General features: G+C 36.7%; 1 protein-coding gene across 2 annotated transcripts; it reads left to right on the top strand.

Annotated features, from left to right (window-relative positions):
• The first annotated feature begins 207 nt into the window (after positions 1-207).
• On the top strand, positions 208-11,001 carry LOC129313444 (uncharacterized). Of its 2 annotated transcripts, none has more exons than XM_054956553.1 (9): positions 208-403; positions 940-986; positions 1,196-2,410; positions 4,611-5,967; positions 6,742-7,021; positions 7,890-7,997; positions 8,083-8,361; positions 8,722-8,865; positions 10,172-11,001. In XM_054956553.1, exons 3-9 carry the CDS (start codon positions 1,213-1,215, stop codon positions 10,358-10,360), a joined length of 3,555 nt encoding a protein of 1,184 aa, XP_054812528.1. In that variant the 5' UTR covers positions 208-403; positions 940-986; positions 1,196-1,212; the 3' UTR covers positions 10,361-11,001. The 2 variants fall into 2 exon arrangements, with proteins under 2 accessions (XP_054812528.1, XP_054812538.1); XM_054956563.1 differs by lacking the exon at positions 208-403 and adding an exon at positions 505-524.
• The last annotated feature ends 1,461 nt before the right edge of the window (positions 11,002-12,462 follow it).

Genomic DNA, 12,462 nt, shown 5'->3' with positions numbered 1-12,462 from the left:
CCTTTTCTTTCATGCATTTGGCTAGAAAAGTCTAGGTCCTTTTCCCAATTAAATTTGCTATCAGCTCCTAATTCCCAGTTTTTGCCCGCACACAAAAGGCAGAAACACACTTTTCTTTATCGGATACTTCATTAAAAGAAAATTATGTCTTTGAACGGTAATCGCAATGCCGGGATCAATTTTAAAATTAAGGCGAGAGAAAACCCTAACAAAGGATGTTTAGCCTTCCAAATGGTGTAAGAGATGGCTGTTAACGACTTAAACCTTAAAATAATGTAATTAGCAAAATATATGTTTGCATATTCCGAGCTCAGGTCCACCACCTCCAAAGTTTTCAGTACAGCAGCAAGGCAACGCAACCTCGAGCCCAAGGAAGCAGCGACACACTACCCACCAACGCCAGGTGCTCTCCCTCCTCCTCCGTCTGTTTGCGTTTTTTTTTTTTTTTGCTTTTGAGATTTCAAGCCCTGTTCGTCATTCTGGGACCCATTTTTCTCCTCTTCACATCTTACTCCAAAACCCAGGTAATCATTTTGCTAGGTAAATGTCAGATCTTGATTTACTTCCGCTTTTTGTGGAAATTGGGTTCCAGCTTTTGTAACCAAGAAGATTGTGGTGGCAAATAAATCCTGCTTTGAAAAGCTTGGAATTTCCTGTTTAGTGGAGGGGTCGAGGAGAAGGAAATCCTTGCAGCCTTGATTCCCATTCTGTAAATTTTGGGGGGAATATTTATGTAATGGTGCCGGATCGGTTCTGAGAGTAGTTTCTTTCCACTCTTGGAGCTTGGCCGGCACCTCGTAGTGATGGATTTAGAGACCTAGGTTTCGACATTCTCAAGAAAGAAATTTGGACCAGTTTTCTCTTATTGATTGCTGGAAATCTGTTCGAATAGAAATAACAATATAAACCTCTGAATGTTTTACTTTTCCGTTTAATCAGGGTATAAAGGAGACAAAATGCTGCCACTGGGTTGTGCTTGATTTGGGGTAAGCTTTTCCACTTTCTCGACTCAAAATGGTTTGATGGGCTCCCACCATATTTCAAAATTTCGTCTTTTATGTACTTCCAAATTCATCAGTAAAGATCGGTGTCATAATCATATGTCTAATTATTTTTTTTAATCCCTATTTTAAATGAGCCATTATTTTTTGGGTTTTCTAAAGTCTGGTTTTATTTCCTTTTCTTTTGAGTCTAGGTTTGTAGAGCTTGATAATGGCGGATACAAACTCTGTTGAAGTTATATTGGACTTTCTGAGGAAGAATCGGTTTACAAGAGCTGAAGCTGCATTGCGTGGTGAGCTTAATAGCCGTCCTGACTTAAATGGCTTTCTTGAGAAGCTTTCCTTGGAGGAAAAGGCCTTACATAATAAGTCAGAAAATGATAAGGGGAAGCCAGTTCTAGAAATTCAAGGGTCAGGTTCTCATAATAAGATTGAAGTGTCAAAAGAACTAATTGTGAAGGAAATAGAGTGTGGGACTGGTAGGAATGAAACTGAAAGAAAATGGAAAAATGTTCCTTCTATTGGGGAACGGAATAAATTAAATGAAGTGGTTCGGACAAGTGACAAAAGCTTAGCTTTCTCTAAAAGTTCAGAGGACGGTGTGCTGGATTTATACTCATGGAAGTTCAATCCTGGCAATGGTCCTGTGGAGCCTTTCCAAAATGATGTGGGCACAAGTTCCAATGATAGTTTGAAGGCCCTGTCATCTCAGCGATCAAAATATCAAACAAGTGAAGCTCTTGATGGGTCCAACACTATTGCAAAATCTGGAGGGGAGAATACTGTTTCCACTGATAAGAAAGCCTCATGGCTTGGAAGTAGTATTACTAGAGCCTCTGCGGATCAAAAGTATGAAAGTCTGCAAGCCAAAGAGCCTAGGGAACCTGATCGGCAGCTTAAATATAACAATTCATCTTTCAAAGAGAACTTTGCAGAAAATCCCTGGTCAGCAACTGATGTGAATGTTAATTCATCTCCAGACATTTGGGGAGATTGTTCTGTCAAAACTGTTTTCCCTTTCTCTAAGGGCGACATTTCTTCAAGTTGTAATGCATCTTTTACAGAAAAGAAAGAGGAAAAAAGAAGGGCAGAATTTAGTGATATTCGTGCATCAATAAAAGAGCAAGTGGATGAAGTGGGTAGAGCTTTTTACTTAGGCAAGTCACAAAGCAGTTTGGAACAGAAGACCATTGGTAGCATAAGTTTCCCTCTTGCACCTGGGAATCAGAAGGAAGAATTTCCTAGGCTTCCTCCTGTTAAACTAAAGTCAGAGGATAAGCCTTTGGCTATTAACTGGGAAGAAAAGTTTGAGCGTGATGGACCTGCTTCAAGAATAGCTGGTGCTGATGGCTCCTTAATCATAGGATCATATCTGGATGTGCCTGTTGGACAAGAAATTATTCCTTCAGGTAGCTCATATATAGCATGATTACTAACACTGTCCTTTATTCACTAGCGAAATCTGAATTTCAATTAGCATACTCTTTTTTGGTCTGATTTAGCTGTTGCTGTTGTTAATTAGTCATGATTATAGTTGATGTTGTGGGTTCAGTGGAAGCTTTGCCCCTTGCTAGCCTTGGGATCTATAGTTCTTACGAAGCTTTTTGTCTGTTCCTTTATATCCACATTTTATGTTTTGATTTGGTGATGTATTGTAAGGCTTATGTGATTTGAAGCTTTATTCCATTGATGTATTGTGCATAAATTTGATTAGCCTCTTTGATGATTTTTAATATTCGGGATGAATGAATTGATTTGGACTTGGGTTCTTTCACCATTTTGTGTGATTTCTCGCTATTTCTGGTATGTTTCAAATGGGAAGCGTTTGATTGAGGATGAGTACTTTCTCTGTTTAATATTGCAAGATACTTTTTCTAGAGTATTGTGTTAAAAGTATAAGACATTTTGGGTCTTTCAAGGTGTAATTAACACAATTTTTCCAAAAATGCCTTTAATTAGGGGTGTTAGTAATAAGGTTTTCTAATAGAATGTGTAATTTTAAATGCCATCGTCTAACTTATTGGTGGGCGTAAATTAGTTAAAAGTGTCTTATAATTCTAAATGGAGTGAGTATAACATTAAGGCGGCTTATGGGGTCAATGAGATATGCATAATCTGTGGTTCACAGTGGGATTTACAATAATGTTTTGTGTGAATTTGAGGACTAGCTGATATCTCTACACAAGCTTTAAATATCTGTGGTTCGCAGTAGGATTTACAATAATGTTTTGTATTGCTACTTGAACTGTGTACTGTGTAGAATACTTGTTTGTTTTTGTTATTTAAGAAGTGAAAGCCTTAAATTACATGGCTTAGGAAGGAATAATCAGAAGATTATTGTTAAGATGTTAAATGTAGCTATTCTGTTAATAGAATTGCAAAGGCTTTGCTTCTGGACTGTATTGAACGGCAGTTCCTCTTCAGTATCCGTAGGATGCCTGTAAGTGAGCTTTCTAAGGGGGTTTCTCCTATTATATGTTGAGTCAATGAAAATGTTAGGGGAAAGTTGCCAAGAATTTGAATTGACTGCAATCCTCATGCTCACTGTTAGGAGGCTGTTTGTAGTTGACTTAACTATGCAAAGAATGAAATTATGTTACAAATTTACAATGTTCCTAATAAGTAAAGTATCCGTTTGTGGATTTCACTTGGGAATGGATTATCATTGAAAGAAATTTATCAATTGTCTGCTCATTAAAAAACGTTGTATCTTTTCAGTCAATGTTTTCACCCTTTTTAAATCAAGCTTGTTATTAAATATGCAGAGATAAGAGACACTAATTCATAATTCGCTGGATCTATGGTGGTTGAACTGATAATAATTATATATATTGCATTAAGAAATTAATACAATAAGTAATAGAAACTATTGATTCAGCAGAAAACTAGTCTCATAGGTGGGTTCTCTTTCATCTATATCTGTGAAAATTTATCCCTTCTTTTCTACATAGCTTTTGAATGGCTATAACATTCAAAGTGCTGTAGGGCCAACTCCTGTTTTAGTTGAGAAAGGATATATCAGACTCAAGGGGGGCCTCTCTATCATGGGGGAAGAGGCTGTTGGAAAGAAGAACTTTAAGCAATCCGATGCCCTCTTGGACTGGCCAAATTGTTGGTTTGGCTGGTTTTATGTATCAGTCAATTTTCGATTACTTTGGTTGGTTTATGATTTTTTTTTTTTTTTAGCCAGTCAGTTTTCAAAGTAAACTGAACTAAGTTCATGACTGGTTTTACAGTCTTGTTTTTTAAACTGTTTCCTATACACATCTATGCATGCGATATGATGATTGTGAAAGAAAGATTCATTTGAATTTAAAGAAAAATGTTTACCACTAGACTTGATACAGGTTTTCAATTTTTTGTATATTGTTTCTTCCAATATATTTCCTTTTGCATTCATTCTCTACATTGATACAAGAATAATAAAGAGTGTATTACGTTCTATTGAAGTATTGTGTGGTATGTCATGTAGTAGATGATTAACTTGCCACGAACTGACCTTATTATATGTTATATTGCTGATTCTGATTCCTAATTTTTATATCGGATTTTGCATATTGCGTACACTCCTTCTGAAGACTAGATTTGACCTTTGCATCTGTGCTCCAGGTATGAGGAGGGCTACAGGGGGCAATTGGCTCTCTGTAAGTCAAGGGATAGCAGAGGATACATCTGATCTTGTGTCTGGTTTTGCTACAGTTGGTGATGGGTTGAGTGAATCTGTTGACTATCCAAATGAATATTGGGACTCTGATGAATATGATGATGATGATGATGTTGGATACATGAGACAACCTATCGAGGATGAATCCTGGTTTTTGGCACATGAAATTGATTATCCTAGTGATAATGAAAAGGGGAATGGCCATGGAAGTGTTCCAGATCATCCAGACCGAGGTCCTGCCAAAGATGATGACGATGATCAATCTTTTGCTGAGGAGGATTCTTATTTCTCCGGAGAGCAATATCTTCAAGCAAAGAATGTTGAACCAGTTACAGCTTCTGATGATCCTATTGGTTTAACAGTAACTGAAGTGTATGACAGGACTGATGGGGGTGATCTAATGGCTCAATATGATGGGCAATTGATGGATGAAGAAGAATTAAATCTCATGCGTGCAGAACCTGTCTGGCAGGGCTTTGTCACACAGACAGATGACCTAATCATGCTAGGAGATGGGAAGGTTCTTAATGACAATGGAAGATTACGACTAGAAGATGTTTGTATGGATGATGATCAGCATGGTTCAGTTAGGTCAATTGGGGTGGGAATCAACAGTGATGCTGCAGATATTGGCAGTGAAGTGCGTGAAAGTTTGGTTGGTGGTAGCACTGAAGGTGATTTAGAATATTTCCATGACCATGATGTTGGACTCGACAGCTCTAGACACTCTCATCATGATCTGAATAAGAAATCTACCAATAAATTGAGCAAATATAAGAAGAAAAATGATAAGAGTGAATCAAATAAACATGTCATTGGGGATGATAAAGGTACCTTCTTGCAGATGAAACCTCACATTGATGGAGGTTTCTCATTTCCCCTATCCGTGGAAGATGGTCCAACGATTCAGGCTGGCACCAGTAAGCCCCTTTGGTCAAAATGCAATGCCGAAGAGAATGATGATTGTCTTAATGCACTTGTGGGATCTGATGATATGCTTGCTTTATGGAGGCAGAAGAGCAGTGATTCTTCGCCCATGAAAAGTTCTAGGGATGAAAACGAAAATAATGCTAATGTAAGGTCCACTAACTCTTCTCCAACAGTGTCAAATTGTGGATATATTGAAAAAGAGCATGTCAAGCTCGAAGGGGATGAAAAGGATGGTGGTGCAAGGGAAGAAGATCTTGGGGCATTACTGGAAGATGAAGAGGCTGCTGCTGTTCAAGAGCAAGTAAGGCAAATAAAGGCACAGGAGGAGGAATTTGAAACCTTCAATCTAAAGATTGTGCATAGGAAAAACAGGCATGTCTCATTCAATATGCTGATCTGAGCTATATATTTACAATCATGTTTATTTACAGGTTGAGATATACTTATCTGATAAACATGATTACCATTTTCATTGACTTTCAAGTTTATGGAGTTAGTGATCACTATTGTCTTTTTTTTTTTAAAAAAAATATTTTGAGACTGATGAACTTTGTGCATCCTAACCTTAATTTGGAAGAATGTTTTCGTTTTATTTCTCTCTTCACTTCCAGGATTGGAATATCACATTAGCTCATCATATTGGTCACTTCAATCAATAATAAGATAAAGCTGGGTTATAGCAAACCTGCTATTATACTTCCTAATTTGTAAAATATCACATACCTTAAAGGTGTATCCAAAACCAAGCCCATATACTTACGATTTGTGATGATGTTTATAATTAGCATGACCATTGGAATATATTTGTGCTGATACGTATACTAGTAGTGAAACTTCCACGGTAAATCCTTTGTTTGGACTAGTTAGTGGTTGCTGTAATTTCCTAAACTTGTTTCATCTTTCAATTAATTTTTATCTATTTCATTTCAAGAAATGAACAATTCAATTTTTTCAGAAAATATTGTTGGAACATTGAACTTCCTTTCCCTTGATGGTAAGGTTATGTTTTTCGTTATTGTTTTTTGTTTGATGGAAGAATGACCTCTGACACTTGCGATAATTTCTTGCTATGTAAATCAGGCATCATTTCATGCCATTGTTTTATGGATCCCCTTCTTTTACTCTAACCCATGTTTTATTGTTCAGAACTGGCTTTGAGGAGGACAAGAATTTCCATGTTGTTTTAAACTCTGTAATAGCTGGACGCTATCATGTCACTGAGTATCTTGGATCTGCTGCATTCAGCAAAGCTATACAGGCTCATGACCTGCATACTGGCATGGATGTTTGTGTTAAAATTATAAAGAACAACAAAGACTTTTTTGATCAAAGCCTTGATGAGATCAAGCTTCTCAAGTATGTCAATAAGCATGACCCTGCAGACAAGTATCACATTCTTCGGTTGTATGATTATTTCTATTATCGAGTAAGTGATTGTTCAATCTCTATTGATTTGTTAACTGTTTCTTTCAAGCCATCCATTCAGGTATATCGACATGTTACCAATTACTTTTCTCTTTTTCTACTTTCTATTTCATTTGTCATCTGTAAAAATTTCTCCACTTTTTGTGCTAACTGTTGCCTTGTTTTATGCATTGACATTTGATGTTGTGTGCTCTTTATTGTTACAAACTCATATCATAAGATTAGCATAATTTTGTGATGTGCTTCTTTGGTTTGAGGTTTTTTATGGTGTATGGGATCTCTTGTATTGAGCATTAGATTTATGTGCTTCTTTATCTAATTCAAGGTTTTTATGACGTATGGGATATCTTGTATTGGGCATTAGATATTACAACTACAAGATGATCTTGCTTCCATTGCAAGATAAGCTTTTTTTTTTTGGATGCTGAAATGGTATTTTAGTCATATTATTTATACTTACTTGATCTTCATCTTCTATTTTATCTCTAAAATTGAAATTTCTGCTTGAACAATGGTTATTTTGAATGAGATTCCTATTTATCCGTTTATAATTTCTGCAAGAATTGTAACCTATGGCATGTGTTATCTTATGTAATATGGTAGTATACAGTGAATTTTAACATATTGTAGGTTCAATACTTGCAATACTTTGAAAGCAATTAATTACGTTAGCTATCCAAGTCATACTCAAACGAGTCAAAGTGATAAGATGAGATATACGTTAACATTGTCATCTCCCTTCTTAGTCTTTCTTGTATTTGTATGTGGATTTTTATTAACTTGCCAACTCCCAATATTATAAAGGTGTCATTTTGATGTGCTGACTTTACTACTGCTAATTCTAATTCTCTCTCCCTGTTGCATGGCAGGAACATCTGTTAATAGTATGTGAGCTGCTCAAAGCAAACTTATATGAGTTCCATAAATTTAATAGAGAATCAGGGGGAGAAGTGTACTTCACAATGCCAAGACTGCAGGTTTGCAGTGTGCCATCCTCTTCATGATGTCTTACTTGTATCTTTTTAACTATCGTTGTGAACTTATCTAATTCTATGGCTGCAGTCAATAACCCTTCAATGTTTGGAAGCACTTCAGTTTCTGCACGGCCTTGGACTAATACATTGTGACTTGAAGCCAGAGAATATTTTGGTAAAAAGCTATAGCAGATGTGAGGTGAAAGTCATTGATCTTGGGAGTAGCTGTTTTGAGACAGATCACCTTTGCTCATATGTTCAGTCAAGGTCTTATCGAGCTCCGGAGGTTATTTTAGGACTGCCATATGACAAGAAGATTGATGTCTGGTCACTTGGTTGCATCTTGGCAGAACTTTGTACTGGCAATGTAAGATTCATTGATGTTTGATGAATTTATGGTGTATAGTTATTGCAAACTTTTCTTAGCATAAAAATTGTCCCTCTTAAGTGATCAAATGTTCCATGGGAAACACTGACCATTGGTTTACTAGCTTGATGCTACTTGGTGTTTCCTTGAGGGTCTGTTTCCCTCTTGAATTATATTATATGGATAAATTTTTTTCCCAGTAATGAGATTTTATGCTTTTTTCTTGTTGGAGGGGGGTGGGGGTAAAGCAGTTATGAGATTTATCAGTTGTTTTGCCCCAAGTGCTTCTGTTTCTAGCTTGTTGAATGCATGCATGCATGCTTTACTCTTTAATCCTCTGACACTACTAAACATACACAGGTTCTCTTCCAAAATGATTCACCGGCTACATTACTTGCCCGAGTGATTGGCATCATTGGTCCAATTGATCAAAGTATGCTTGCAAAAGGACGGGATACATACAAGTATTTCACCAAAAATCATATGCTTTATGAAAGGAATCAGGTAAAAATTGTAATTTCCTTTTACTTTTTATGTAAGATTAATTGGCCTGCAACTATATGTAATGATTGTCATATGCCTGGCATGTAGCCCAGGCTAGAAGTCTCATTTCTATTTACTTGCTTGTTCATGATGCATTGTGAAGAAATGAAAGGGAGAAATAGAGAAATGCTAAACATATAAGAATGTTGGTGTCAGGCCCTATGTAGAAACAACACACACAAATAACCAATCTAAGTGATGATATAGAGGTCTTCAATTGCATTAGCAATAGTACGTTGTTTTAGTTGGTTATCTATTGCCCTTTTTTATTTATGGATCATACCAGCTTCTAAGTCCCTTCCTCTAGAAAGCATTAACATGGATATAATCTCAGAATTCAGAAGTATACAGCTTTCTACCTACCACCTCAATGCTGTAGGAATAGCTTGTTGACAGATTTTCTGCTATGTTCATGCAAAATGAAGAAACTGAGAAAAATCAGGCTGATGTATTGATATATTACCATCCTAGCACACTGCAGCTTCATTTGTCTTGTCAAACTTCTGTAATAAGATTTTTTTTTTTTTACCCAGCTATTTACCATCATGTCTCGCTCATGACTTGTCTAGCGGTGTCATCTCTGCAATGGAGAAGCAAAACTAATATGGTAGTCAAATAAAGTTTTACTAATAAGTCATGAGAGAATGGAAAATAGGTGTCATGCACATTCCTGCATTTCTTTGAGTGTTGACACCCCACTGATACGGGTACATTCTTGATGGTGTTATCACTGCCTTGTATAAATTGGCGAGTGACAAGCCATAAAAAATATAGTCTCTTCTGCAGAAGCTCCAAAGATAGCTGGTATTTTCCAAAGTGAATGACGGTGAAACGTTTGGTATATTAGATTTCGTTGTACATTAGTTATTATCTTGATAAAGAGAATTCCTCATTCGACTAAATAGGCAACCACCATCGATACGATGTTATTATCAGGTTTTAATCAGGATTGGAGAAACTCTCATGACATTGCAAACATAAGAGGAGAATTATTTCATGTTCCCCTATCCATTAAAGCAAAGTGCTTCAATGAAAAGAGAACTTCCTACACGTACACTCTTAAAATGAAATCATTTTATTCTCGTCTGTTGGTTAGTTTTCTTTGCTTTAGCATTTTAAGGAATAATTGCTGATTTATGGATTGCTTAAATGCGTTAGCTTCTCAAAGCTCAATATATCAGTTCCTGGGGTGTCACAATGGAAATGTTGCCTTGCCATATTGCCTGACATTATTCGACTATAAAGAAACTCTTTCTGTAATATGCAGGAAACCAACAGGTTAGAGTACCTTATTCCAAAGAAGACATCCTTGAGGCATAGATTGCCAATGGGAGATCAAGGCTTCATTGACTTCGTTGCGCATTTGCTTGAGATTAACCCAAAGAAGCGGCCGTCTGCATCAGTGGCCTTGAAGCACCCATGGTTATCATACCCATACGAACCGATATCATCCTGAAGAGATTCTGGTGTGTTTTTGGAGATAACATCGCTTGCCCATGAGTGAGGTTAGGTGTATCAACCAGGGAAGGCGCCAATCTATTCATGACCGTGTTCATTGCCTATTGGAAAGGTGATGTTGAAGTAGTTCTGCATCTGCCTGCCCGCTCACATTCCCGCACCATGCAATGAAAGGATGTAATTTTGCACGTACATTGTATTTTTAGGGTTTTACTTTGCTTTGTTTGGTCTGTCGGAAGGGGAAATCCTAAAATCTTGTTGTACATGATGTGGGATAATTCTTTTAGGCTATGTAGTAATATTTTGTGAATTAGATGCTTATCCAATTTTCCGTGGCCTTGCAAGCTGGGGCATAAATCAAGATTAAAGCAAAGATGGTGGATTGTTTATCTAACTGGGGGCTTTCGGGAACTTGGGAGTTCATTGCCTTTCCTTCCAGTTGGCAGCAACCTAATTGTATCTTTTGTAAAGGACTTTTGTTTTTGTTCTATACAGTCCTAGGGTTTTAGTAGCTAATGGGTTCAACTGTTATTCCCTTCAGAGACCATGGGGCAACAGGAATTTCTGGATTTGCCTCTGCACCCACGAAATTTTTGTTATTTGGCGTCATGCTTCATGTAAATATCTTATTTCCTAATTCATTTATCTCATCTAATTTTTTGGTCTAACAAACTGGCATGGGACGTGTGTTTTTGTCATGTGTTTTCTGTGAACCATGAATCCTCTGCCAACAATTTTCTGAGAGCCATAAGTGTGACACTTGGCGGAGGATTTGCAGAGGAGCAGAAGCTACCAAGGAAAACCTATGGAAGGAAAATATAGTAATTTTACAGTGTGCGGCAAGTGCTAAATTAAATTCACTATTAGATGTGCTCAAGATTATCTAGCAGAACTTTGAAGGCCAAGGTGGTAGAGGAGTAATCTGCGGAGACCGTAAGTGTAGCTGAGGAATGAAGAAGGAATGGAGAAGGAATGAAGAAGGAACTAAAGCTAGCAGTATGCAGGGGAATCTTGCCCTTTTTTTTTTAAAGGCAAATATATTAACAATAAAAGAAAAGTTTACAGTGTCAAAGATAAAATATAAACAGTAAAAGAATAGAAATTAGCAACAAAAGACAAGTCACGTGAACCACATTTTTGAACGGCATAGCCGGTGAAGTTGTTCAAAAAGCTTTGCAATATCTTGATTCTCGAGGTATTATGAGTCAAGGCAAAAGCAAATACTCTTGTTATATCTCATTCTCAAATTTCCAAAGCTCTCAATCCTTCCAAAATAATTCAAAGAAAATTCTTGATCCAGATTATCATGAGTAAGATTTTTTTCCCCTTTTTCTCAGAGCATGCGCTTGAAACTCCTAGTTGATAGTATGAGTTTGATTATGAAAGTGAGATGAAAATTCTTTAGTGGCTCTAAGGTTTATATTTTTTCTTCTTGTGTTAGCTGTTGTTCCTTCTACATGCATCTTTAAGAAATATGTACTGCTCATTAAAATTCTTGATGATTTGTTCGACAGGAGTTACCTTATCTTTATGTAAAGCATGATTTCTTATATACTGGATTAGATGCAGTAGAACATAAATACGTTCAAAAGTTTGAGTCTCTTGATTTTGGTACGAAACTTTTGAAATTTGAAGAATCCAAAAGTTAAGACCTTGGGTAGAAATGTTTGAGGAGCATATAGACAGCTAGATGGCTCTTATGCAAGGGCAATTACAGAAAGAGTGATGCAAAGTTTCTTGTGTGTCATAACCAAAGACATACTGAAGAATAGTGTTGAGATGATACTTGTTCAATACATCCTTAGTAGGTGTTGCTTCATGGATAATTTTCCAAATGAATAGCAGAGTTTTGTAGGGTAGATGAAGTTTCCAAAGGAAGTTCCAAATTCCTTTTATGGCTAAAGACTTAACGTGCAAAAAAATTTTTGAGTATCAATCATTAATTGAGTAAGAATTAGAATTCCAAATCAATCAATCCGTCATACCAGTAAAAGAAATAGACATCACTAAAATGGAGTTAGCCTCATTCCTACTATAGAGCTTGGTAATGATGGTAGCATTCCATTTAGTAGCCACCTAAAGAGTTTTAGGGATGATAAT

This window comes from Prosopis cineraria, unplaced genomic scaffold (assembly GCF_029017545.1).
Source record: "Prosopis cineraria cultivar Desert tree isolate PC_DT_omini unplaced genomic scaffold, ASM2901754v1 PC1, whole genome shotgun sequence".
Lineage (NCBI taxonomy): Eukaryota > Viridiplantae > Streptophyta > Magnoliopsida > Fabales > Fabaceae > Prosopis > Prosopis cineraria.
Note: the sequence above shows the minus strand (reverse complement) of the source record. Positions and strands in the feature narration are given on the sequence as shown.